General features: G+C 37.3%; 1 protein-coding gene and 1 pseudogene across 3 annotated transcripts in view; one reads left to right on the top strand and one right to left on the bottom strand.

The window, feature by feature from the left end:
• LOC127101105 (cytochrome b5 domain-containing protein RLF) overlaps positions 1 to 23,026 on the top strand; it is a 65,149-nt gene extending 42,123 nt beyond the window's left edge. The window contains exons 3-5 of one of the 3 annotated variants that reach the window (XM_051038432.1): positions 21,919 to 22,053; positions 22,166 to 22,216; positions 22,666 to 23,026. In XM_051038432.1, coding sequence (XP_050894389.1) covers positions 21,919 to 22,053; positions 22,166 to 22,216; positions 22,666 to 22,742 — 263 coding nt within the window. In that variant the 3' untranslated portion in view covers positions 22,743 to 23,026. Of the gene's footprint in view, positions 1 to 21,918; positions 22,054 to 22,165; positions 22,242 to 22,418; positions 22,596 to 22,665 lie in introns of those variants that run through there. The other 2 variants (XM_051038433.1, XM_051038431.1) reach the window with 2 other exon arrangements.
• Positions 2,123 to 2,222, bottom strand: LOC127109155 (uncharacterized; annotated as a pseudogene).
• Positions 23,027 to 25,325: the final 2,299 nt, after the last annotated feature.

Raw genomic sequence — 25,325 nt, 5'->3', positions numbered from 1 at the left:
GTCACACTAAGCACACTCCTGTGACGAGCGTCACACATGGTGTGACGGACGTCACACCATTCCCCTATATTTTTGGCACTAGGAACGCAACTGACCACGTTGAAAGCTATTTCCACTCTTGACCCTCGGAACGAAAAGATCGTGTATACGGAAACCCTTGGAAAGCAGTTACACAAGTAGCAGTATAAATAGCAGCTAATTGGGAAAGCTCTGGGTTCGGAGATTTTCCACGCCTTTTGCCGTTTTCGCATTTTTTTCTTCTTCCAGCAGTTTAGGCTTATATTTTTATAGTATTACTTTGCAGAATTTTTATTGTTTTACCTTTTTGCAATTCTATTTTCCTTTCTAGCATTTAATTAATTCTTTTCGCACAATAGTTTCTACACCGGAAACTATTGTGCAACTTTTACCGGATCTAACCTTACGTTAGAATCTAGTTTTTATTTCCTTCGTTTTAATTTGTTGTTTAATTGAAGAATCCAAGAACAAATCCTACCGGCTTGTGGTGGAGTGTTCAAGACTATTGTTTAACGCATTCAGGTTCTTTAATTATTATTTAATGCTTTGTTTTATTACTTATTTATATTATCTGCCTGGGATGAGTCTGTTTATGCATGATATGTATTTTTGTCTGTTTAGTATGTCTGGCTAATTTGCCTAGATATCGGTATGTAAAGTAAGCGGAATAAGGGATCAAGACTAAGTCGGTCTAATTAAATTTAAAATTAAAATCAATCTTTTTACGGTCTCAATTTACAGGTTTAATAACAAGAATTTTTTACAAAAGTAAAAGACATAAAGAAGTTAAAATCAATAGAGCGAGAGTTTGAGGTTTTAACTGGACAGTGTAAATTAGGCATTAATTCTAGATCAGGGCGAGAGCAAGTTTTAGAGTTAATTAAATTCTGACCTTTTCCAAAAAGTATTCTTAAAGATTGAATGTGAGGACGAGAGTTAAGCATTCGGATTTAATTGTATAACCTAAGTCAACAGAGCGAGAGTTTGAGATAAGGGTGTTTAAAACGGTCAGTGTTTTCTTAAAAAGAGTTTCTGCAACTTTATTGCTTTCAAAAAGTGGTTTTTGACTTAATTATAAGTGACAGCTACATTAACATAAAATCATGGTTTATTCAACAGAGCGAGAGTTTGAGATAAAACCTTTAATCAATAAAGTTAACTGAAACGATTTATTTTAAAACCAAGAAACCGACAAAGAATTGATTCCCTAATTACGACGAACTACATACCGATATCCGATTTATTAATATTTAATCTAGATCTTAGTTTAGTTTTTAGCTTCGCCCCCAAACAATCAACCATTATTCACCTTAGCTTTACGTAGTAGCCTTAGATAACGGTATATCGATTCATAAGTCCCTGTGGGATCGATATCTTTTAAAACTACGCGATAGAACTGTGCACTTGCAGTTTGTACCCCAAATTCGACTCATAAAGTCGCGATCAAGTTTTTGGCGCCGTTGCCGGGGACTTTTATTTAATCGATATCATAACTCTTCCGTTACGCTGTAGAGACTAAGGTTTCTTTTTCTTCTATTCTTTCTTTCGTTGATTTGTATGCCACGCACTCGCTCACAAGGCGAACCGCTCTATTTACGAATCAACGATATCGAGCTATATCTCCGAGTCTTACGACGAACTCGGGAATATCGTGCTGCAAACAATCTCCCTCATATAGAACTTCCTGATTTCAAAAACCTTTTTCCTTCGATAACCGAGATGGCAGAACCAGCTCGTGCTCTTAGAGATTACGCCGCTCCATCGCAAGATGAGCCGCATTCAAGTATTGCTCCGCCCGCAATCGAAGCAAACAACTTCGAACTTAAACCTTCGCTGTTGCAGGCAGTGCAACAGAACCAATTCTCTGGAAATCCTACCGAGGATCCAAACCTTCATTTATCCGTATTTGTCCAATACGCTGATACTGTTAAAGCTAATGGTGTCACTTCAGAGGCAATTCGACTTCGTCTTTTTCCTTTCTCATTAAGAGATAGCGCTAGAAGATGGCTTCAATCTCTCCCTTCCAACTCAGTCACCACATGGAACGAGTTGAAGAAAGTTTTTCTTGCCCGATACTTTCCGCCAAGCAAAACAGCTATGTTAAGAGCCCAGATAAACGGATTTAAACAGAAAGACAACGAGTCTCTTTTCGAAGCATGGGAAAGATACAAAGACATGATGAGACTTTGCCCACACCATGGTTTGGAAGACTGGTTAGTAATTCACACATTTTATATTGGTCTCTTATACAACACAAGGTTAACAATAGACGCCGCTGCAGGTGGTGCATTAATGAACAAACCTTATGCTGATGCTTACCAGCTTATCGAGAGCATGGCCCAAAACCACTATCAGTGGGGAACCGAACGAACAACGGTGGAAAAACCTCAAACGAAAACTGGCATGTACGAGATAAGTAACCTTGATCACGTTAACGCAAAAGTGGATGCTTTGGTCCAGAAAATTGAAAGTTTAAACGTATCACCTCCAGCCGCCGTGGTTGCTATAACTCAGAATTGCGAGGTCTGTGGAATCCAAGGCCATACTCCTACGGACTGTCAACTCTTGACAGGAATCCAAGCAGAGCAAGTAAACTATGCTCAAGGAAGCCCCTATTCGAACACCTATAACTCAAATTGGAAGAACCATCCAAACTTTTCATATAAGAGCAATAACGCTTTGTACGCACCTGGACAGTCTCCAAATCAAGCCCCAGCTATACCTCCGGGATATCAGAAACCGAACCCATCCATGCCTAACAATAACGCCCCTAGGAAATCCAACTTGGAAATCATGATGGAAAACTTTATAGCTTCCCAACAACAAACCAATAAAGATTTCCTAAACTAGAATGTACACACTGGCGAACAACTTAAACAACTAGCAAGCAAAGTAGATGCCTTGGCTACCCATAACAAAATGCTGGAAACACAAATATCACAAGTAGCCCAACAACAAGCACCTACTGCTGCCCCAACTGGTACATTCCCTGGACAGCCCCAACCTAACCCGAGAAGCCACGCTCATGCAATTATATTAAGAAGTGGAACGGAAGTGGAAGGACCGCCTGATCCAAGGATAGAAAACCAAAACCCTAAGAAATCAACTGAGGAAAGTGAACCTAAGGAAAAGGAAGAGAGTAATAAGGAAACCCTAGAAAAGAAGGAACCTTATGTACCTCCACCACCTTACAAACCACCTATACCTTACCCTCAAAGGCTTGTTAAAACCAAAGATGCGGGCCAATTTAGAAAATTTGTTGATCTCCTTAAACAATTAAACGTTACAATTCCGTTCACCGAAGCTATTACGCAGATGCCCTCATATGCTAAATTCTTAAAAGAAATCCTTTCTAATAAGAGGAAACTTGAGGATAGCGAAACCGTTACACTCCCTGCCGAATGTAGCGCTATAATCCAAAACATGCCCCCTAAACTCAAGGATCCAGGTAGTTTCTCTATACCCTGTCACATAGGAAAATTTGTCATCGACAAAGCCTTATGCGATTTAGGAGCCAGAATTAGCGTTATGCCTTTATCCATATGTAAGAAACTGGAAATGGGAGAATTAAGACCAACTAAAATGTCTGTGCAACTAGCAGATCGTTCCATCAAATATCCTGTAGGAATCCTTGAAAACGTTCCCGTACGCATAGGTCAATTCTACATTCCCACTGATTTTACAATTATGGACATTAGAGAAGATGATATTACACCCATTATACTGGGAAGACCATTCTTAGCAATTGCCGGTGCAATCATAGACGTAAAACGAGGACGACTCACCTTCGAAGTAGGTGAAGAGAAAATTGAATTCATTCATTCCCAATTCTTGAAAGCACCTGCAATAGAAGATACATGTTACTTCATGGATATCATCGATGAATGCATAAAAGAAGCAGAGTTAGAAGAAGACAAATCATCTGACTGCCTTGTAGAAGACAGATCTAACCAATGTTTAGCAATAACACCGGATCCTACGCAATGTCTTAACAAACCAACCCCTGACCTGAAAACACTTCCCAAAAATCTGAGATATGAATTCCTAGACTTAGAACTTGAACGATCTGTGATAGTTAATGCAGACCTAGGAAGACTCGAAACAGAAAAACTCCTACATATCTTAAGGAAGTATCCAACCGCACTAGGGTACCACATCACCGATCTTAAAGGAATAAGTCCTTCTATTTGTATGCACCGCATCATGTTAGAAGAAGACTGTAAAACCTCTAGGGAACACCAGAGAAGACTAAATCCGATCCTGAGTGAGGTAGTAAAGAAGGAAATAACCAAGTTATTGGAAGCAGGTATTATATATCCTATATCTGATAGCAAATGGGTTAGTCCTATGCACGTTGTACCAAAGAAAGGAGGCATAACCGTTATTGAAAACGAAAAAGGGGAAACTATAACTAAACGAATCGAATCAGGATGGAGAATGTGCATTGATTATAGGAAACTAAACAAAGCAACCCGAAAAGATCATTTCCCTTTACCATTCATTGACCAAATGTTAGAACGATTAGCAAAACATTCACATTTCTGTTATCTAGACGGTTATTCAGGCTTCTTTCAAATACCAATTCACCCTGATGACCAAGAAAAGACAACGTTCACGTGCCCTTTTGGTACCTTCGCTTATAGACGAATGCCGTTTGGTCTGTGCAATGCCCCTGCAACCTTTCAAAGATGCATGATGGCAATTTTCGCCGACTTTCTCGAAAACATCATGGAAGTATTTATGGATGACTTTTCTGTATACGGACAAAGTTTCGAAGAATGCCTTGAAAACCTGGAAAGAGTTCTTGAGCGATGTGTAAAAGTAAACTTAGTACTTAATTGGGAAAAGTGCCACTTTATGGTACAAGAAGGAATTGTTTTAGGACACATCATCTCGAACAGAGGAATTGAAGTAGACAAAGCCAAAATAGAGGTAATCGAAAATCTTCAACCCCCAAGAACCGTGAGAGAAGTACGAAGCTTTTTAGGACACGCCGGTTTTTACCGACGATTCATCAAAGACTTCTCTAAGATAACTAAACCTTTAACCGGACTGTTGATGAAAGATGCCGATTTCATATTCGACGATAACTGTTTAAAAGCATTTCAAACGCTTAAGCAAGCATTGATCTCCGCACCCATAATGCAGACACCAGACTGGAATGAACCATTCGAAATAATGTGTGATGCCAGCGATTATGCTGTAGGTGCTGTTTTAGGACAACGAAAGGATAAAAAGCTTCACGTTATATATTACGCAAGCAGAACCCTGGATGAAGCACAAATGAATTACGCCACTACCGAGAAAGAACTCCTAGCAGTGGTATTTACGCTAGATAAATTTCGTTCTTACTTGGTTGGAGCTAAAATAATAGTTTACACTGATCACGCTGCTATCAAGTACCTTTTAACAAAAAAGGATGCTAAACCTAGACTCCTAAGATGGATCTTGTTGCTACAAGAATTCGACTTAGAAATCAAGGACAAGAAAGGAACTAAAAACGTAGTAGCAGACCACCTCTCTAGACTTGAGAACCTTGAACCGGAAAGAACATCAATTAATGATGATTTCTCGTATGACAAACTTATAGCTACTTTGGAAGAGAACAACTCCGACATGCAAGTAGAAACCACCTTAGCTATATCTGCCACACCATGGTACGCTGATCTCGTCAATTATTTAGCTGCCGGAATAGTTCCACCTACTTTATCTTACCAGCAGAAGAAACGATTCTTCTACGACATAAAACACTATTACTGGGATGATCCCTTACTTTTCAAAAGAGGCCCCGATGGTATTTTCCGTCGATGTATACCCGAAGAAGAGGTAGAAAATATAATCCAACACTGCCACTCCGCTCCTTATGGTGGACACACAAGTACATCCAAGACCTGCTCTAAAATCCTACAAGCCGGCTTTTATTGGCCAACTATATGGAAGGACGTACATGCGGCTATTAAGGAATGTGACAGATGTCAATGCACGGGAAACATATCTAGACGTGACGAGATGCCACAAAAAGGTATTTTGGAAGTAGAGATCTTCGACGTGTGGGGAATAGACTTCATGGGACCTTTTCCATCCTCTTTCGGTAACAAATACATACTCGTGGCAGTTGACTACGTATCAAAATGGATCGAAGCTGTAGCCTCCCCAACAAACGACACCCGAGTAGTAACTAGACTCTTTAAGAATATAATATTTCCGAGATTTGGCATCCCAAGAATAGTAGTCAGTGATGGTGGATCGCACTTTATATCCAAGGTACTCGAAAAATTATTATTTAAATATGGAGTGAGACATAGGATAGCGACACCTTACCACCCTCAGACCAGTGGACAAGTGGAAGTATCTAACAGAGAAATCAAGCAAATACTAGAAAAAACGGTCGCCACTTCAAGGAAAGATTGGTCATTGAAATTACCAGAAGCTTTGTGGGCATACCGAACTGCTTATAAAACCCCCATAGGGACGACCCCATTTAAGCTCATTTATGGAAAATCCTGTCACCTCCCGGTAGAATTAGAACATAAAGCCTATTGGGCTATTAGAAATCTGAATCTAAACTATAAAGCCGCCGGTGAAAAGAGAATCCTTGACATAAACGAATTAGAAGAACTCAGAAGAGACGCCTATGAAAATGCCAGAATCTATAAAGAAAGAACAAAACAATGGCATGACAAGCGTATATCAAGGAAAATCTTCAAGCAAGGCGACGCAGTCCTTTTATTTAACTCTAGACTAAAGTTATTCCCGGGAAAACTACGATCCAGATGGTCAGGACCTTTTCATATCACTAACATCTTCCCCAGTGGAGCAATAGAAATTAAAGGCAAATCCACAGAACCGTTTACCGTAAACGGGCAACGTCTAAAACACTACCATTATGCGGAAACCAATGGAGATTCGCAAATCCTACACTTAGACGAAATGCCCCCAGGACCTATAGACTATACTTAACAGTTTCTTTGTCGAGCTTGCGACATTTAAACAAAGCGCTTAGTGGGAGACAACCCACAACTATTTTCTTATTCTATTATTATCATTTTCCTATTTTTTTTCTCCTAAATTATTCTTTTAATTTCTGTTTAGTATTAATTCCTGATTTATTTTAATTCAAAAAAAAAAATATATATATAATAATAATTTTTTCCTCTTTCGGCATTTGGCCAAATCCTGACTAAAACTCATGTTTTCTTTTCTCTAGCTAACACTAACCAGATGGGACATTTTGATCGTATGAGTATCAAATTCAAAGGAATGGCTCAGAAACAAAAGTTTGAAGAACTAGCCACTAGAGAGATGCTACCTAGTTTATATGCTGATGATTGGGCTATGACTGCCCTTGGACTTAGACAAAGTGTCCTGTATTTGCTGAACCAGATAGGATGGGAGACATCCCCTATCCTGAGACATTTCACCACCTACCGGAGACTCACACTAGAATTCCTTAGCTCATTAATCTATCTACCCAGCCATGGAAAAGGAATTAGCAGAGGTTTTATCCAGTTCAGAATGTTCAATATGGAGTACCAATTTAATATTAGAGACTTTACCAATCTTTTGGGTTGTCCTACCTCCTTTGACACATTCACAGTAAGCCAGGAAGAACTTTTTGAACATAGAGAACTTGAACACTTTTGGGGTAAGCTGACTGGAAATGATGAGCCCGAAGAACATGAGTTTCTCTCTGGAAACATACACAACCCGGCCTTTCGCTATTTCCATAAGATCCTGACCCACACTTTATTTGGGAAGAAGCCAAATAGTACTTCAGTTTCACGTGATGAACTCTTCATCATATTTTGTGCTTCCCAGAACCGTCCAGTAAACGGTGCCACTTTTATGTTAGCTAATTTGGACCACCTTATCCAGGATGAGCGAGCACCCATTAGAATAGGCGGTTTGATAACTATGATAGGTAATGCTATTGGATTACGTCAGCCTATGCTTGACCTAAGCCCTTTTTGTGGCATTACTACTATGAGTATACCCTTCCTCTTCAACACTATGTTTATAGCAAACCTAGGGTCTGATGAGTTTGAGCTTATTATTGATAACCAAGTCCTTTGCCTATTCACCATGCCCGATCCTAGGACTAGTGTTCATAACCGAAGTAACTGGCTCTATAATCTGAACGAAACTCCCACTCCTGCTAGATCCACTGAATCCATCCAGGACTATGAGATTTGTGATGACTATGAGACTTATGATGACCAGATGCCTCATGCTGAATCTGACCCTCAGACACCATCCGGCTATTATGATATTGACCCTCCTCCTTAGCCTGTTCAGACCGAAGAATCAGCCATATCCGACCTCCGGCATCATATGCCCGGAACTGATTATAACACCGCCATTGAAGCTTTGATGTCAGAACAAGACGCCCTCAGAGGAGAATTTACTAACATGAGACACGAAGTTCTAGGATACATGAGCAGTATGACAGATCAGTTTCACGAGTTGCTACATCGTGTTAACTCTTTTGCTCCTCCGGCCAGAGATCGTACAGAGGGATAGAATTTAGTTATTTTTCTAAGTTATTTAGTTTTAAGTTAGATTATTCATTAATGTTATTTGAATTCATGTTCACATTTATTTCTCTTTCATTTCATTGTTTTCCTTTCCTGTATTACATTATGATCATTTTATTGAAGCTGTTTATTTAATTTTATTATGCAATAGCTATTATGCTCTAATGTTGCTACCTATGACTTATTATTATTATACAAAGCAGATTAAGCGTGCACGATAAATTAAATTGCAGAATAAACCAATCATAAGCAAAACAAAATAAATAACAAAAATAAAATCCTTTACCAAAGTGATTCTGTGAAACGTTGCCAAAATGGAATGTGTGACGAGCGTCACACAAATCCATAACGGACGGCACACCAAGTGCCTGTTACGAACGTCACACCCCTGTGACGAGCGTAACACCCTTCAGACTAGTGAACGTTAAGGAGCCGTTGGAGACGAACGTTACACCTTTTTATTTTTTACCTTCCCCATTAATTTCCATTCAACCACACTTAATTACTTTTCAACCACTTCTTCTTTCCAACTTCCAAATTCTTCCCCTATAAATACCCACCAAACCTTCCTTCATTCACCACAAACCATTCTCTCCTATCAAATACATTTCTTTTCTTTCCAAATCACCCCTTCAAAATTCATTCATCACAATGGCGGGAAATCAGAATTTTGGAAATATCATCTTCCGATCCGAAGATGAAAATTATCAAAGGGAGCAATTCGAGCGTTTCCAACAGCGAGGCGTCGTTTCCACCAGGTACCCCGATTTAACTTGTTTACAACAATTAGGATTACTCCAAGGTATCGAATGGATGCTCCGTCAAGCCAACTTAACCTTCCTTTGCACTCATAATCAACCCACCTACCCATCCCTAACCTTAGAATTCTTAAGTTCATACGACTACACCACTCCCGCCGGTGAAGACGAATTTTTAACCGGTACCGCAACCTTCCGTATGTTTAACACCGAGTACTCCTTAACCCAAAACCAATTGAGTACCATGCTACAATTCCCCATAGAAGGTCTGCTACACCCCAGAATCCCTCCAAACTCAAACTGGAACACAGTTGGCGTTTTCGGCCTTTTTAAGAAAATTTCCGGTATAGATACCTACAACTGGGAAGAGCTCCTTCTCTCCCATATACATAACCCCACTATCCGGTACTTTATCCGCATCTTGCAAAACACAGTTTTCGGAAGACCAAACAACAGCAAGGTCAACTCAAAGGAGCTATTCTTCCTCCAGTGCGTCTTCGAACCAGATACTCAGGTAAACGCCGCCTCCTTTCTATTTCATCATATCCGCACCTTATGTGCTAGAGGCCGGCAACCTTTTATAATTGGTGGATTAATCACCACCATAGCACTTGGCCTAAACCTAGGGGATAAACTCCAAACTTTAGAATCTCTACCTCCCCTATCTATGGATATCAGCTACTGTCGATCCAGCCGCTTGATTAAGAACAGAGTAGGCGGAGGATATTATCTTATGGTGAACAACCAGGCAGTCCCAAGCGTTGTTCTACCAAATATCGCCCTAACTGATGTCACAAACCCCGACCGCCACCTCTATGATCTAAACGCTCCCGAAGCCACCGAGCCTTCACAAACAAACCCGCACACAGACGAGTTTGAAGCAATGGAGCAAGGTGATCATCCGCCTACACAACAGTCAGTCCCGCTCAACCCTTCCGGCAATGCAACTGGCCCATCCTCCCAACGTCGTCGACGAAGAAGGCCTGCAACCAACGACGACATCATGGACTCTATTGAGGGTATGCAGGCACAGAATGTCGAGATGATGCAGATAATGCATCAAATGCAACAACAACAGGATGCTAGGAATGCCATAACCGACCAGCGGTTTACTGAGTTGTTCAGCAGGTTCAACAACTTAGACTTACGTCAGAGATCACCAGGTCCAAGAACCAGAGGCGGAAGACAACCTTAGTTGTAGTTTCTCTTTCCTTTCCATATTGTATTTCATTTCCTTAAAACATTGGGGACAATGTTTAGTTTAAGTATGGGGGGAAACCATGTTCTTTCTATTTTCATTTTTCAAGTATGTACCTTTCCTTTCATTGCTATTTCAATTATTATTTGTTTTTAATTATTAAAAAAAAAAAAAAAAAAAAAAACTATTATCTTAAGTTAAGTCCCGAGTGTGAACAAAATTTCTATTATCTATTCCCTCAAAGTTTCATGAGCCACAACAACAAAAATTCAACACCCAATAAGTATAAAGGTTGCTCATCTTATCGATCTTGAGTCGAATCAAGACAAAGACTACTACCGCCAAACACTCTAAATGAACCTCAACACGTTAGATCAGGATAAGTACCTATTATACCAATTCCTTGAACTTTTAGTTTTATAGTAACCCCAAAGTAGTTTATACGAGAAGTCAGCACCATCTTAATAGCAAACTATGTGGAGAGCCGATGAATATAAGTGAATGATTCCCAAAGTAACAATATATATATATATATATATATATATATATATATATATATATATATATATATATATATATATATATATATATATATATCAGGAAATGCACTAATTAAGTTAGGTGATCCTTACCAGATCATTTAATCTAAAGGTTGCAGATCATACAAAAACACAATATGAAAGATCCATTATGAGTTGGTTCAGTAGGTATCTGGTACTGAACTCGGTAGGGCGGACTACGGTTCGATCCCCCGCAATTTGCATTGGACTGAATAACGAAGTTATCCGACTTATGTACCAGAACTTCTAGCTACAAGGGGAATCATAATCACTAACCGGTTACTCCACTATGTGCGCGAAAAGATAAAGGGCTTAATGTGATTTCGCTAGAATGAAAACGGGTGAAATAAGAATAAGGGAACCAGGATAACTATCAAAGGGTACTTGAACTGATTTGCACGAGGCAGGGTTATCTAGGTTGTGACGGTAGTTGTTGATATCGAGATTTAACTCAAGTTGCTTCTAAACAAAATCCACTTGCAACCTATTACGAATTGATGTGTGTTTTGAAATTTCATCTGGCTAAATTTCTAAAACGAGTTCTATACTGAATTTTGCTTGAGGACAAGCAAAGATCTAAGTATGGGGGAGTTTGATAACATGAAATTATATCACATTTTAGGACTTAATTCAATTAGATTATATTATCATTTACTTTAATTTATCTCATTTTATCAGATATTATGCGGTATTTCCTTTCTATTTATGTCAGGTATCCATTTTGAAGCAAAAGTGAAAAAGGGAAGAAAAGGAGGTGTAAAAAGGAATAAAAAGGAAACAAATAACAAAGACCAAGCCCAGCCCAAAGAAAGCGCACGTTGTGCCTGTGACGGGCGTCACAAAGGTTGTGACGAGTGTCACACTAAGCACACTCCTGTGACGAGCGTCACACATGGTGTGACGGACGTCACACCATTCCCCTATATTTTTGGCACTAGGAACGTAACTGACCACGTTGAAAGCTATTTCCACTCTTGACCCTCGGAACGAAAAGATCGTGTATACGGAAACCCTTGGAAAGCAGTTACACAAGTAGCAGTATAAATAGCAGCTAATTGGGAAAGCTCTGGGTTCGGAGATTTTCCACGCCTTTTGCCGTTTTCGCATTTTTTTCTTCTTCCAGCAGTTTAGGCTTATATTTTTATAGTATTACTTTGCAGAATTTTTATTGTTTTACCTTTTTGCAATTCTATTTTCCTTTCTAGCATTTAATTAATTCTTTTCGCACAATAGTTTCTACACCGGAAACTATTGTGCAACTTTTACCGGATCTAACCTTACGTTAGAATCTAGTTTTTATTTCCTTCGTTTTAATTTGTTGTTTAATTGAAGAATCCAAGAACAAATCCTACCGGCTTGTGGTGGAGTGTTCAAGACTATTGTTTAACGCATTCAGGTTCTTTAATTATTATTTAATGCTTTGTTTTATTACTTATTTATATTATCTACCTGGGATGAGTCTGTTTATGCATGATATGTATTTTTGTCTGTTTAGTATGTCTGGCTAATTTGCCTAGATATCGGTATGTAAAGTAAGCGGAATAAGGGATCAAGACTAAGTCGGTCTAATTAAATTTAAAATTAAAATCAATCTTTTTACGGTCTCAATTTACAGGTTTAATAACAAGAATTTTTTACAAAAGTAAAAGACATAAAGAAGTTAAAATCAATAGAGCGAGAGTTTGAGGTTTTAACTGGACAGTGTAAATTAGGCATTAATTCTAGATCAGGGCGAGAGCAAGTTTTAGAGTTAATTAAATTCTGACCTTTTCCAAAAAGTATTCTTAAAGATTGAATGTGAGGACGAGAGTTAAGCATTCGGGTTTAATTGTATAACCTAAGTCAACAGAGCGAGAGTTTGAGATAAGGGTGTTTAAAATGGTCAGTGTTTTCTTAAAAAGAGTTTCTGCAACTTTATTGCTTTCAAAAAGTGGTTTTTGACTTAATTATAAGTGACAGCTACATTAACATAAAATCATGGTTTATTCAACAGAGCGAGAGTTTGAGATAAAACCTTTAATCAATAAAGTTAACTGAAACGATTTATTTTAAAACCAAGAAACCTGACAAAGAATTGATTCCCTAATTACGACGAACTACATACCGATATCCGATTTATTAATATTTAATCTAGATCTTAGTTTAGTTTTTAGCTTCGCCCCCAAACAATCAACCATTATTCACCTTAGCTTTACGTAGTAACCTTAGATAACGGTATATCGATTCATAAGTCCCTGTGGGATCGATATCTTTTAAAACTACGCGATAGAACTGTGCACTTGCAGTTTGTACCCCAAATTCGACTCATAAAGTCGCGATCAATACTCCATCCCTACCAGTGGTAACTAACTCTATGAGTTATACCTACGCATACTCCTACCACACCAATCAGACTTTAGCTGACCATAAGTACTAGAGGAACACCAGTCAATAGCAGATATGCATTGCCAGAGCATACTTCATCAACCAACCTATGAATCTTCATATTCTCACTCCTTGAAAGAACTGCCACTTCTGATCGTGGTGCTTGAATAACAAGATTCATGGTCCCAATCCTCTGAGTTGAAGCAGCAGTCAGGTTACCCCATTGTTGACTGCTAACATCCAGAGGACTTATCTTCCAACACTCCATAGTACTCCAGAGAACAGCCATCCATCCCTGATCAATCTACAGGAGTAGGACAAGCAGCAGGAAATTGCTCAATGTCACATCTCACCCAGATCCACTTCTAGAGACCAGACCTCTACATGTGACCTTCTTGAGCATACACACAGTTGACCCTACCCTTGTCAACTTAGCCCACACAGGTGTATCCTCTTCCCGGTCAGGAGTAGGTTCCAAACAAGAGTATCCCTTTGTTTGACACCTAAAAACATCTGTTCTTCAACCAGCAGCTGCATACTTGTTGAACAATATGTTCTAACATCACATAGAACATTGGTTCCACCTCCTTGGAACCCACCCTCCTTGAAAGACTTAAAGGTCTTCATATACACTACCCAAGAGTGTAAAAGAATCAGTGATCAGGTGATTCTTACCATCCTGACGTGAGTACATCATGATGAGTGGACTTGAGGGGACTCAAGTAGCTTTGACATCTTCAGAGGTTCTGATGAAATCTTGAACACAACAGCCTTTCATCCACATGAGGGGAAACTACATCAGAGTTTGAGTTTTGCCAGGTATTATGCAGCGGAAATCATAATACAACTCAACCTAAGAACACACTTTTCACCAGATCAGCCTCAAAGACCATACCAAGTTTGAATGTGATTCAATACTGGCACAGCTGTCCCACACACAGGCCAATTGCCAACCTCCAGATACAGGTACACATTATTCCTGTCATGAACAGTCCATCCACCTACTTCAAGGGACCATTCAGGGAAATTACAGAACCTTCCACTGGTTCCAAGATAACTTCTTGCAAGATACCAGAAAGTATCACCCATGGATCTCATCCAGAAGCAGAACAGGATGCCTGCTCTAATACCAATTGAAATTCTGGTGTAGTCAGAATTCAGATGTTATACTCCACGTCATGACATCTGATCTAACATTGTACCTAATACAACAAGATAGTTATTAACCACTGTACTAATATGCACAGGTTCACAGATGTCACGACATCTCATTCTATGTCACCCTAGAATGTATGAACCCCTGGTTCTGTGCATCAGGAAGAAGGACTCAACAGAGATCAAACCTAGCACTCACTTCTGTTGTTTTCTTCCACAGTTATCAGCATGATGTCTTACTGTTGTTTGTGGACATCATCTGTTACATTGTTCTAGTGTGTGTATCTTTTACTTGTATTTCCTGAATTAAAGGTTGAACATGTTAATCTAATTTCCACTTATTAGATTGCTAACAATTAGGTTATTTGTTAGGTTCATTAATTGTAGGTTAGTAGTTGGTTTCCTGGTTTTTCTCTAAGCTGTTGACTCCCTGAAGAGTAGCCTGAGAAAGATACTGAACCAGAAAAACTAATCATCCTACACTTTAGCACCTGCTGTTGGGAATGAATGTCACAATATTCAGTTCGACATCCAGAACATATGCTGATTCTGTTATGTTCCTGTAAACGTGATGTGCTAAGTTTGCAGTACAGTAAAAGACTAACTAGTCTCTACTTCAGTATCAACCTTCAGTATCAACTGTCAAAACGTCCAGTTTGACAGTTTCACAATGATCCTGTGGCCAGGTCTGTTTTCCTCTTAAAAACCAGTTTTACATATATACTGAACTGACATAAAGGCCACTTGCCTATTATTCAGTTTATGTTGTCAATGATGAATGTCAAGACATTCTGATTGACATTCAACCAGAGGGCTATTTACCAGGTCTGCTATCATCTGGAATACCAGCTATGTTATGGCAGAAGGATAATAACATACAGAAGGAAAAACAAACACAGGAAATTGTTAACCCAGTTCAGTCCAACACGACCTACATCTGGGGGCTACCAAGCCAGGAAGAAGATCCACTATTAGTAGTATCAATTCAGAGTTAAACTCACCCATTTACAACTCATCACTTAATCCCTACCCAATGCAATCTATACCTAGGAACTCCTAGATAGAAACCTCCAATTTCCATTCCTATCACTACAAATACAATGTAATGTTAACACACCTTGAACTTGCTTCACAGCTTCATTCAAGAACAAAATCACTCTTGCCTACAGGCTTTGAGTTACAAAAACTCTCAGGATTTACCACTGAGATACACATGGTAACCTTCCCACAGATTGGGAGGTTTACCTTACACACACCCCTAAAAATTCATTCTAAGAGGCTTACATAAACTAGGTTACAATCAGCTATTTATAACCTAATCACCCAACTGGATTTGGGCCTTCAGAAATCGCAGCAGACTTGTTCTTTGCTGTTACAACTTCAGCAGAAAAATTCTGCTACAAACAAGGTCTTCAATCCTAGAATCTCTCCATATATATCTCCATATTTTGAGCCTATATATCTTCTGATTGAGTCTTCAAGACCTCCACATGGGAGTTAGGATATTCACCAGATATCCTTGCTGATCCCAGAATATATACTGAATTAATTAATTCAGTTTTCTACACATGTGCGATGTCACAGACCTGATGTCGTGACATCGTACATGACATGTTGGTCCAGATGTTGAATTTCTTCAACCCAACATATTAAAACAACAGAGATGATTACGTTATTTGTTTTCTAAAATTAATGCCAATCCTAAGGAATCAACAGTCTCGTTGTGGAAACAATATTTTTAGATTTAAACGAGATCCTTGCTTGCTTTCCCATTTGGCACGCATCACATAAGTGATCTTTTGAAAATTTAAATTTGGGAAGACCAACTACTAGATCTTTTGCGACAACTTTATTTAGCTATTCAAAGTTGACATGCGCTAATCGCCTATGCCAAAGCCTCGAGTCTTCACTCATGGAGACGAGACATTTAGCGCTTGTCAAAGATACTTCATTCGAGTTAAACATGTATACATTATTTTTCTTCCATCCCTTAAGCACATCATTCTTATTATCATTATGTTCAATCATGCAACAATCTTTTGAAAACGAAACTTTATACCCTTTTTCACATAATTGGCTAATACTAATGTGATTGTGCTTAAGGCCTTTAACTAAAAGGATGTCTGAGATAGTAGTAGAGGAGGGATTACCTACACTATCTTTTCCGAGTATAGCTCCCTTGTTATTGTCACCGTAGGTTACAAACCCTTTTTTCTTAGCCACGAAGTCAAAGAACAAGGAAGTGTCACCCGTCATGTGTCTTGAGCATCCACTATCGAGAACCCATATTCTCTCCGTATCCTCAAGACATTCCACCTACAAATTTAAACAAGGGAAGGAGGTACCCAATTTTCATTGGGTCCTAGTGTGTGAGTGAAACTTTGGTTGCATTTGGGCAACCATTAAAAAATGCCTTTAGGAACTAAAAATCTCCTAAATCGACATTTAGCAATATAGACAATTTAAGTTCGGATGAGAGTTGCTTTTGCTAACTTGATCCTTTACCACATAAGTGTATTTTTAATAAGGATTATTCATGTTACTTCTAAAATGTGATTGATCAATAGCAAAGGTAACTTTAGGTTGTAAAGCCTTGTCTAATTTAGCTTGAAGAGTTCAGTCTCTTTGCCAAATGTGACAAGTTTCACATCCAGACCATCTAAACCAAAATCCCTTATCGTCTTCAGTTTTGCCTTTAATAGCCTCTATCATAGATTTCTTAAGAGTTTCTAATTCCTTTTCGGAGTTAGAAATCTTCTTTTCTAAATGACTGAAAATTTTCTTATTTGAGGCGAAGCGTTTAAAAGCTTCCTTGGCCTTGTTGTGTAGAGTACTAAAGGCATTTTGCAAATCAGCATAAGACATTTTATCCTCATGATCATATTTGGAATGACTTACATTCTTTTTCTTCTTTTGATGAGCCGTAAGACAAAGATTGACAATTTCTTCTTCATCACTTGAGTTGTCATCGTTTGAGGGCTCACTATCGCTCTCCCATGCAATGTATGCTCTTTTAGCTTTGCTAGCTTTGTTGTGGCGTTTGTCTTTTCCTTTGTCTTTCTTCAATAAGGGACAGTTCGACTTATAGTGACCGATCTTTCCGCAAAGCATAATCCTTTCGACTTAGTTGTCTTACCTTCCTCTCGATTCGGGAATTTTGATTGTCTTCTATAGTTGACAAGATTTTTATCCGAATGTTGGACTTCATTTTTTCTAAGGTATCGATTATACCTCCTTACGAACAGCCCCATGTCTTCATTCAAATCTTTATCATCATCACTTGATTCACTCTCACACGCATCATTGGTAGATGACTTATATCTTGAAGCCTTTAAAGCGATAGACTTCCTTTCGGTGTTCTTATCTTTCTCCTTCTTCTCCTTCTTATGACTCTTCTCATGTTTCTCAAGATTCATGAGCTCTTGCTCATGCTCTTGAAGCTTGCCAAATAATGTTGTCATGCCCAATGTTCTTAGATCATTGGCTTCCTTAATCGCGGTAACCTTTGGTAGCCAATCCCTGTTAAGACATCTTAAGATTTTATTAGTAGCAACATCATTAGGGGTAGTTCTACCAAGAGTATTTAACCGATTGATTAGATGAGAAAATCTCTTTTGCATATCGGCAATGGTTTCACCATCCTCCATATGAAAAATGTCAAATTCTTGAGTTAAAGTGTTGATTCTAGCTAGTTTGACATCATTGGTTCCCTCATGGGTAATTTGCAATGAGTCCCACATAGCTTTAGCACTAGTACAATGGGAAACCCTATAATACTCATCAACACCTCAGGCGGCAATGAGCATATTTCTGGCTTTCCAATCGTAGCTATACTTTTTCTCATCTTCTTCATTCCATTGTGCTTCAGGTTTAGGTATAACAAAACCATCCGCATTGGTCATGGCTATTTCCATAGGACCATCTTGGATGACTTTTCATACTTTCCTATCAATAGAGTTGATATGGATACGCATGCAATCTTTCCAATAACTATAGTTTTCACCGATAAAAATAGGCGCCGCTAAAAATAGGCGCCCTATTGTACGCCCCTTTAGGATCGTTACTCATTTTCTAAAAAGTTATATGCGAAGCACTAGATGAACCGGAGCTCATGATACCACTTGCTAGACGATAGTACCGATCTAGAAGGGGGTTGAATAAATCAGTTTTTGAAATTTATTGCTTTTTAAAATGTTTTCAACGGTTGCGGAAGCACTCTAAATTTTAATCGTCTAAACAATCCGTTAATGGAAAGATCGAATATGCGTGAAACCGAATGGAATTACTAAGATAGAGATTATCAACCACTATCTAAATCAATCAATTAACCATTATAATCCTTGATATCGTTACCTCTAATAATGCTTAAACACAATAAGCGATCAAGTAAAATATTACTAAGTTTGTGTGAGATTAATTTGATCAAACACTTGGTGTGCACTCCACACCAAGTTTCAATTTCACTCAAATTGAATGTGCATAATTTTACTCAGTTGCAATCAAAGTGATAAGAATAATTTATCGAACAGTTACTATGCACAATAATCAAGCAATATTGATTTTACTATTAATTTCATACAAAACGTAATTAATGTAGAATTTAAAGAGTTAAGAGATAGAGAGAACAAGACCGGATTTGTTGAGGCAGTTCCCCTATCGTCCTTGCTTATGGTACGTATGCCCTCAATTCTAAATCTAGAATTGAGATGTTTTTATTAACACGTTGCAAAGTCAATACAAGAGAACAAATGATCACCACCAATCAACCCCTAGAGTTGTTGCAGATTTTATTCTATTCTCTTCCCTTGATTCGAGTTGAACCAAGTCCTTCAAGCGCCTCGAACAAACCTCCGGTTACCACTACCTTATTGCAAGAACGCCATGTTCTCCAAAACTTCAGCTCGGCTGATTTCGAACGCAAGTCGCTTGAATCCTAAGTTTTCTTCACAATCCTCCGGTTACCGTTACTTGTTTGACCGAACCTTCCGTTCTTCAAACTTTTCACTCGGATGAATCTGCGAGGCAAAGGTTAGTGCAAAAACCCCCAATTCTTGGAGGACAAAACTCCAATGGTTTTATTCAAGAAAAACCCACACAAAGCCTCAACCCAAACTAAGATTAACCCAATCTTATTTGAACGTTATCACAGCAACAATGCACAATGCACAACAAAGATTTTTATGTGTGATTATTGAGAAATACAATGAAGAATGAAGATGATGAGTGCTTTGGTGTATTTCTTTCACTTTTCTTGTTCAATGTTGAAGAAGATACACTTGAATATTTATATGATGCATGAACCAAGTAACAAACATAACAAAATTATTTTGCAAAGTTACACAGCAGAAAGTTAAGTCTAAGTAGCGGGCACTCGACCTGTTCATACAGGTCACTCGACCAGTATGGATCCGAGGAAAAATTATTCAAGTAAAACAGGCGATGAGTCGACTCAAACAGGGGATGAGTCGACTCAAACAGGGTTGAGTTGACCTATGACTCGACCTGTTCAGACCTGTGGCTACATGGTTCAAATGAAAATAGGCAATGAGTCGATGCAATAAGTGGATGAGTCGACTCATTCAGGTTTTCCAGGATTGAGTCGACCTGTGACTCGACCTGTTCAGACCCGAGAGTTTTGCTCCGAGTCATGAGTTGACTCACAGTTCTTAAACTCCCAAAAATGAGTTTTGAGATGTATTTTGGCCAATTTAAACCAATCTCTTATGAACCTTGGATATTTACTATGATTAAGTGCATGATTCACATCTATGATATGTTCCTATATGTTTGGACACGTTGAACCTATATTTTGAACATGTTAGAGGATGAATGCATTCTATGATATGATGATACTGTCCAAAGTACACGTTGCGGGCGATTACAAATGTTTGATAACATTAAAATAAGGACTAGGCATATTTTCCCTCACAGACCAAACATATTGAGATAGACTGTCACTTTGTCCGAGAGAAGATCGAGTCATGCGACATTGTCACAAGCTTTGTCAACTCTAATGATCAATTTGCAGATGTGTTTACAAATTCCCGCGAAGTTCCAGAACCAACTATATATGTAACAAGTTTGGTGCATTTGACTTATATGCTCAAGCTTGAGGGGGAGTGTTGATATTTACATATGTATATATATATAGGAATAGAATATTCCCTAGTATATTTTAGAAAAGAGTAGGATATCTATGTAATTAATACCACGATCTGTATTTTTTCCTATATAAATCACCCGCTATGCTATTCAACATACGGTTTAATCTAAATGTCTCTTAGTCTCGCTTATTTCAACGTATACTAACATCAGACACGAATCAATAGCATAAAAACACCAACTTAAACATGTTGTACTAATGAGCCTTATGCATTTTCACATGTTATCAATCACATAAGCATTATGAACATAATAACATCAAGACTAGCATATCAAAAGCAGATTTTCGGCCTGCATCAAAAGTGGTAAACAAGCTAACACATCAAGATCAATCATGCAATTCAACCATGTACTCACAATCAAGCACCTAATCACATAATTTACATGATTTTCAAACATCATTCACAAAACTCTCCCTTGATCACGAAGAAGGTGATGATGCTTAACAAAGGACTCACCTTGAAGAGAAGATTCTGACTTTGAGAGATGAAGAAAGTGATGATGCTTAATCCTTTAGGTGATGAAGGTTCAAAGAGTGTGCTTGATTCTTGATGCATGCAAGGATGATGAGTTTGAGATTTCCTCCTCTTTGCTCCAAGTTTCACGTGCTGTCTCTCTCAATTCCCCTCTTAGGTTCTGATTTGGTCTTTGCTCCAAGTTTCACGTGTTGTCTCTCTCAATTCCCCTCTTAGGTTCTGATTTGGCACGAAGGGAAAATGAGGATGGAATGAGAATTGAGTTGGCATTCCACTTATAAAAAGGATGTGAGAAAAGATCAAGATACCCTTGGTGTTAGTTCCTCCACTAATCAAGCTATTAATCCAATTTATCTTCTAACTCCCAATACTTGACACTAATCCTCATCAAAATAGAATGTTAAGTACCTTTTAATTAAGTTTGGGGTATTACACTGTCGGAAGTAAAATAATCTTATTTTTCTTGTCCATTTGGGCAAATTGTTTCTACTTCAAGCTATATTCTTTTACTATACTGAACTCCATGTCTGACAAAAAAGTTTTACTATACTTGAAAGATGCTAATTGCATATAGTATTTGTATGTCAAGTTTTCGGTTATCACTTGTTTCTGTGAACATAATAGTTCTTGTCATTACATAATTTTAAGGATAAAAGGTGATGTTATTTATTAACATCATCTTTGTTGATCCAGGTCTAAAAGGACAGTCAAACAGGAGACTTATATCTATGGATGAAGTAAGAAAACATAAATTAGAAGGCGAAATGTGGACTGTATTAAAAGGCCGTGTTTACAATATATCACCATATATGAAGTTTCACCCTGGAGGTACATCTATCAGCTCAATCATCATGTTCATATATGACATTTTATTATTATTCTTGACACTTGACATTGTTTTCGTTAAAATTATATATGCATTTGGTTGGTGAAAAATCAGGTGTTGATATGTTGATGAAAACTGTGGGAAAAGATTGCACATCTCTATTCAGTATCCTTTTTGTTATTCCCCTACTGTATGACTTAAGTTTGTGAGCCTACTTCATTTGTCTGTTTCTATTTTCTAATGTTACCATAATTGGAATTATAGCTTTTAGTTTCTTCACTCTCTTTGAAAAGATCTTTGCATGCATTGCATTTGGTGTGGTAGTTAAGCTTGATAAATGCTTCTTACATGTTTTCTCATGTCTTAGCATGCGCTTGGATTTGCGGTGAGAATGGCAAAATCATGGTGAGCCACCACGATGTAGGCAGAAGCTACACTTCAACAAAATCCAAACTCACCGCTCATCCAAATGTACACAGTTATTTTTCACCTGAGGAATTGGAATTATGACCCAAATATATATTATTTAGAAATTGGAGTTGAACTTTCAGTTGTTTCTTAAGTTTATATTCTTGAATAATTTCTTGCAGCCTTTCCCTTAATTCCTTTGACAGATAAATACCATGCTTGGGTTAACGCTGAATTCTTACTGGAGAAATGCCTTGTAGGTACTTTAGATGAAAGCCAGTGAAGAAAGAACAATTTTATTATAATTATGAATAATCACATGAACCTACCCTCGGCTCAAGTATGTTATAATATATCTCTTGTAGGCCCTCTTCTATTTATTGGGCAATGGTCATCATTCAATAAGGAACAAACAAATAAATTCTATACATATACTCGTTTCTGTTTAAAGAAACCCAATGAGATATTGGTATACAATTATTGGTGAGTACACCTATTCTGTAATCTGGAATTTTGGGTTAGTGATGTAACATTTAGTAAATGTTTGTTAACTTTGTTATTGTGATATTTCGGTGTCTGTATTTTTACATACCGAAAGTGTTTTACAGCAAGAGGCAGAGTGTAAGCAATGGCTTGCTTTGTGATATTTCGGTGTCTGTATTTTTACATACCGAAAGTGTTTTACAGTAAGAGGCGGAGTGTAAGCAATGGCTTGCTGCAAGCATAATTATAGTGTATTTTAACATTGTATTATCCCAATATGCTTTAAATCTATCAAAATATACTGTTGGAAGCGTGTTTTCCAGTCTATTTATACTACCAGAAACATGTTTCCAGGAAACACTCCAGTGACTGGAGGTGGATTTAGAAAGTCTCTTTATTTGAGAGAGACATAGTTCACGTGGGCAAAAACTGTGATGCCTGTGAGTAGGGGTGACAAATGAATGATATATGTCATTGTTAATATATGCGCCAGAGTTAAAATGAAAGAATAATGTGTTGAGAAGTCATATGAATGAATAAATATATCCAATAGTCAAAATCACTTGTGCAACAAAAACATATACGTATCACTTGTGCATATTAACAATGAACTATACAAGCACGTTATTATGGTGGCACACCTGGACTAAAGGATTTTTGTCCGCCATGTAGAAGTTGCACTTTTTATCTCCATGTTATGACCCAAGTATATATATTTTTTGTTTTGTTTGAGTGTTAATCATTATATTAATAGTATTTGTTACTCTTGTTATTAGGGGTGTTAAGTGGGTCGGGTAAATTCGAACTATACTGGATTGTTTGGACCTAACATTTCTTTTAGGAAATCTTTACTTTATTCCCCTACATTTATTCATGTACCCCTTCATTTTATAAAAAGTATCAATTTTATTCTTTAACTAATTTATTATTTTATTTTTAGATATTTTTTAAATTTTATTTTGCGTATTGGAAGAGTTTGCAAAAGAGTTTCGATAGTATTTTTTAATTTTTTTTGTGTGTATCGGAAGATTTTGCAAAAGAGTTCCGATGCATAAAAATTGACTACCGGAATTGTTTTGTAAAAATTTTCGGTATATAAAAAAATTAAAAAAATGCTTGAAAAATGAGTACCGGAACTCTTTTGCAAAGTCTTCCGGTACACAAAAATTGACTACCGGAACTCTTTTCCAAAGTCTTCCGGTACAAAAAAATATATTTAAAAAATGCTTGAAAAATGACTACCGGAACTCTTTTGGAAAGTCTTCCGATAAATAAAAATTAACTTCCGAAACTCTTTTGCAAAGTCTTTCGGTACACAAAAAAATATTTTAAAAAATACTTGAAAAACGACTATTGGAACTCTTTTACAAAGTCTTCCGATACACAAAAATTGACTACCAGAATTCTTTTGCAAAGTGTTTCGGTATACAAAAAAATATTTAAAAAATGCTTGAAAAATGACTACCGGAACTCTTTTGTAAAGTCTTCCGGTACACAATTTTATATTTAAAAAAATTAAAAATAAAATAATAAATTAGTTTAAAATACATAAGAATAAAATTGATATTTTTATGAAATGTAGGGGTATAGGGATAAATGTAAGGGTATGAGGTAAAACTTTCTTCTTTTAGTTTGAATTAAAATCGGACTAAAATCAAACCAAATCAGTTAAATCCGATGATAATTGGTTCATGTATTAGATTTTTAATATTCTAATGTAAACCCGTTTATCCGAACTCACCCTAATTAATTTTTATGACTTATATCATCATTATCATAGAGATTAGGACAAAATATTCTACTCCAAGAGAAAAAAAAAGTGTCTGTGGACATGTTATTTAATTTAATTTGTTATTAGAAAATTGCTAATGTATTGGACCATTCAAGCATAGAGTTTATTAGAAAATCGCTAATGTAATGGATTAATCGCATAGAGTTGAGAACCACCTTCCATACTAGCTGAAGTTCTAATTGCATATTCAAAAAGATGTTTTTCCTTTTAGGTATGTTTAAATCTATTACGAAGAAATTGCTAGTTTAGTATTTATAATTGAATACTATTAATACTATATTTTTTTCATAACATTATGGAAATTTATTATCATAAATATATTCAAATATCTTTTCACTTTTTTAATGTATCCTATCAATCTAAACCAAATCAATTTGCTGTTTTTTTAGTTTGGTTTAATTTGGTTTGGTTTGAGTTTATAGAATTTTTTTATAAATTCAAATCAATCAGAATATTTTTAGTTGGTTTAAACTTTAAATTCTCTCAAAATCGAAGTAAACCTACACGTGAACAACCATACTTGTTACATCTCCTTAAATATACACCTCCATCTAAAATAATAGTATTTTGTTTAAAAACCCAATAAACTCT

Source organism: Lathyrus oleraceus, chromosome 7 (genome assembly GCF_024323335.1).
Source record: "Lathyrus oleraceus cultivar Zhongwan6 chromosome 7, CAAS_Psat_ZW6_1.0, whole genome shotgun sequence".
Taxonomy (NCBI): Eukaryota; Viridiplantae; Streptophyta; class Magnoliopsida; order Fabales; family Fabaceae; genus Lathyrus; species Lathyrus oleraceus.
The sequence above is the reverse complement of the archived record's forward strand: the minus strand, read 5'-3'. Positions and strand labels throughout refer to the sequence as shown.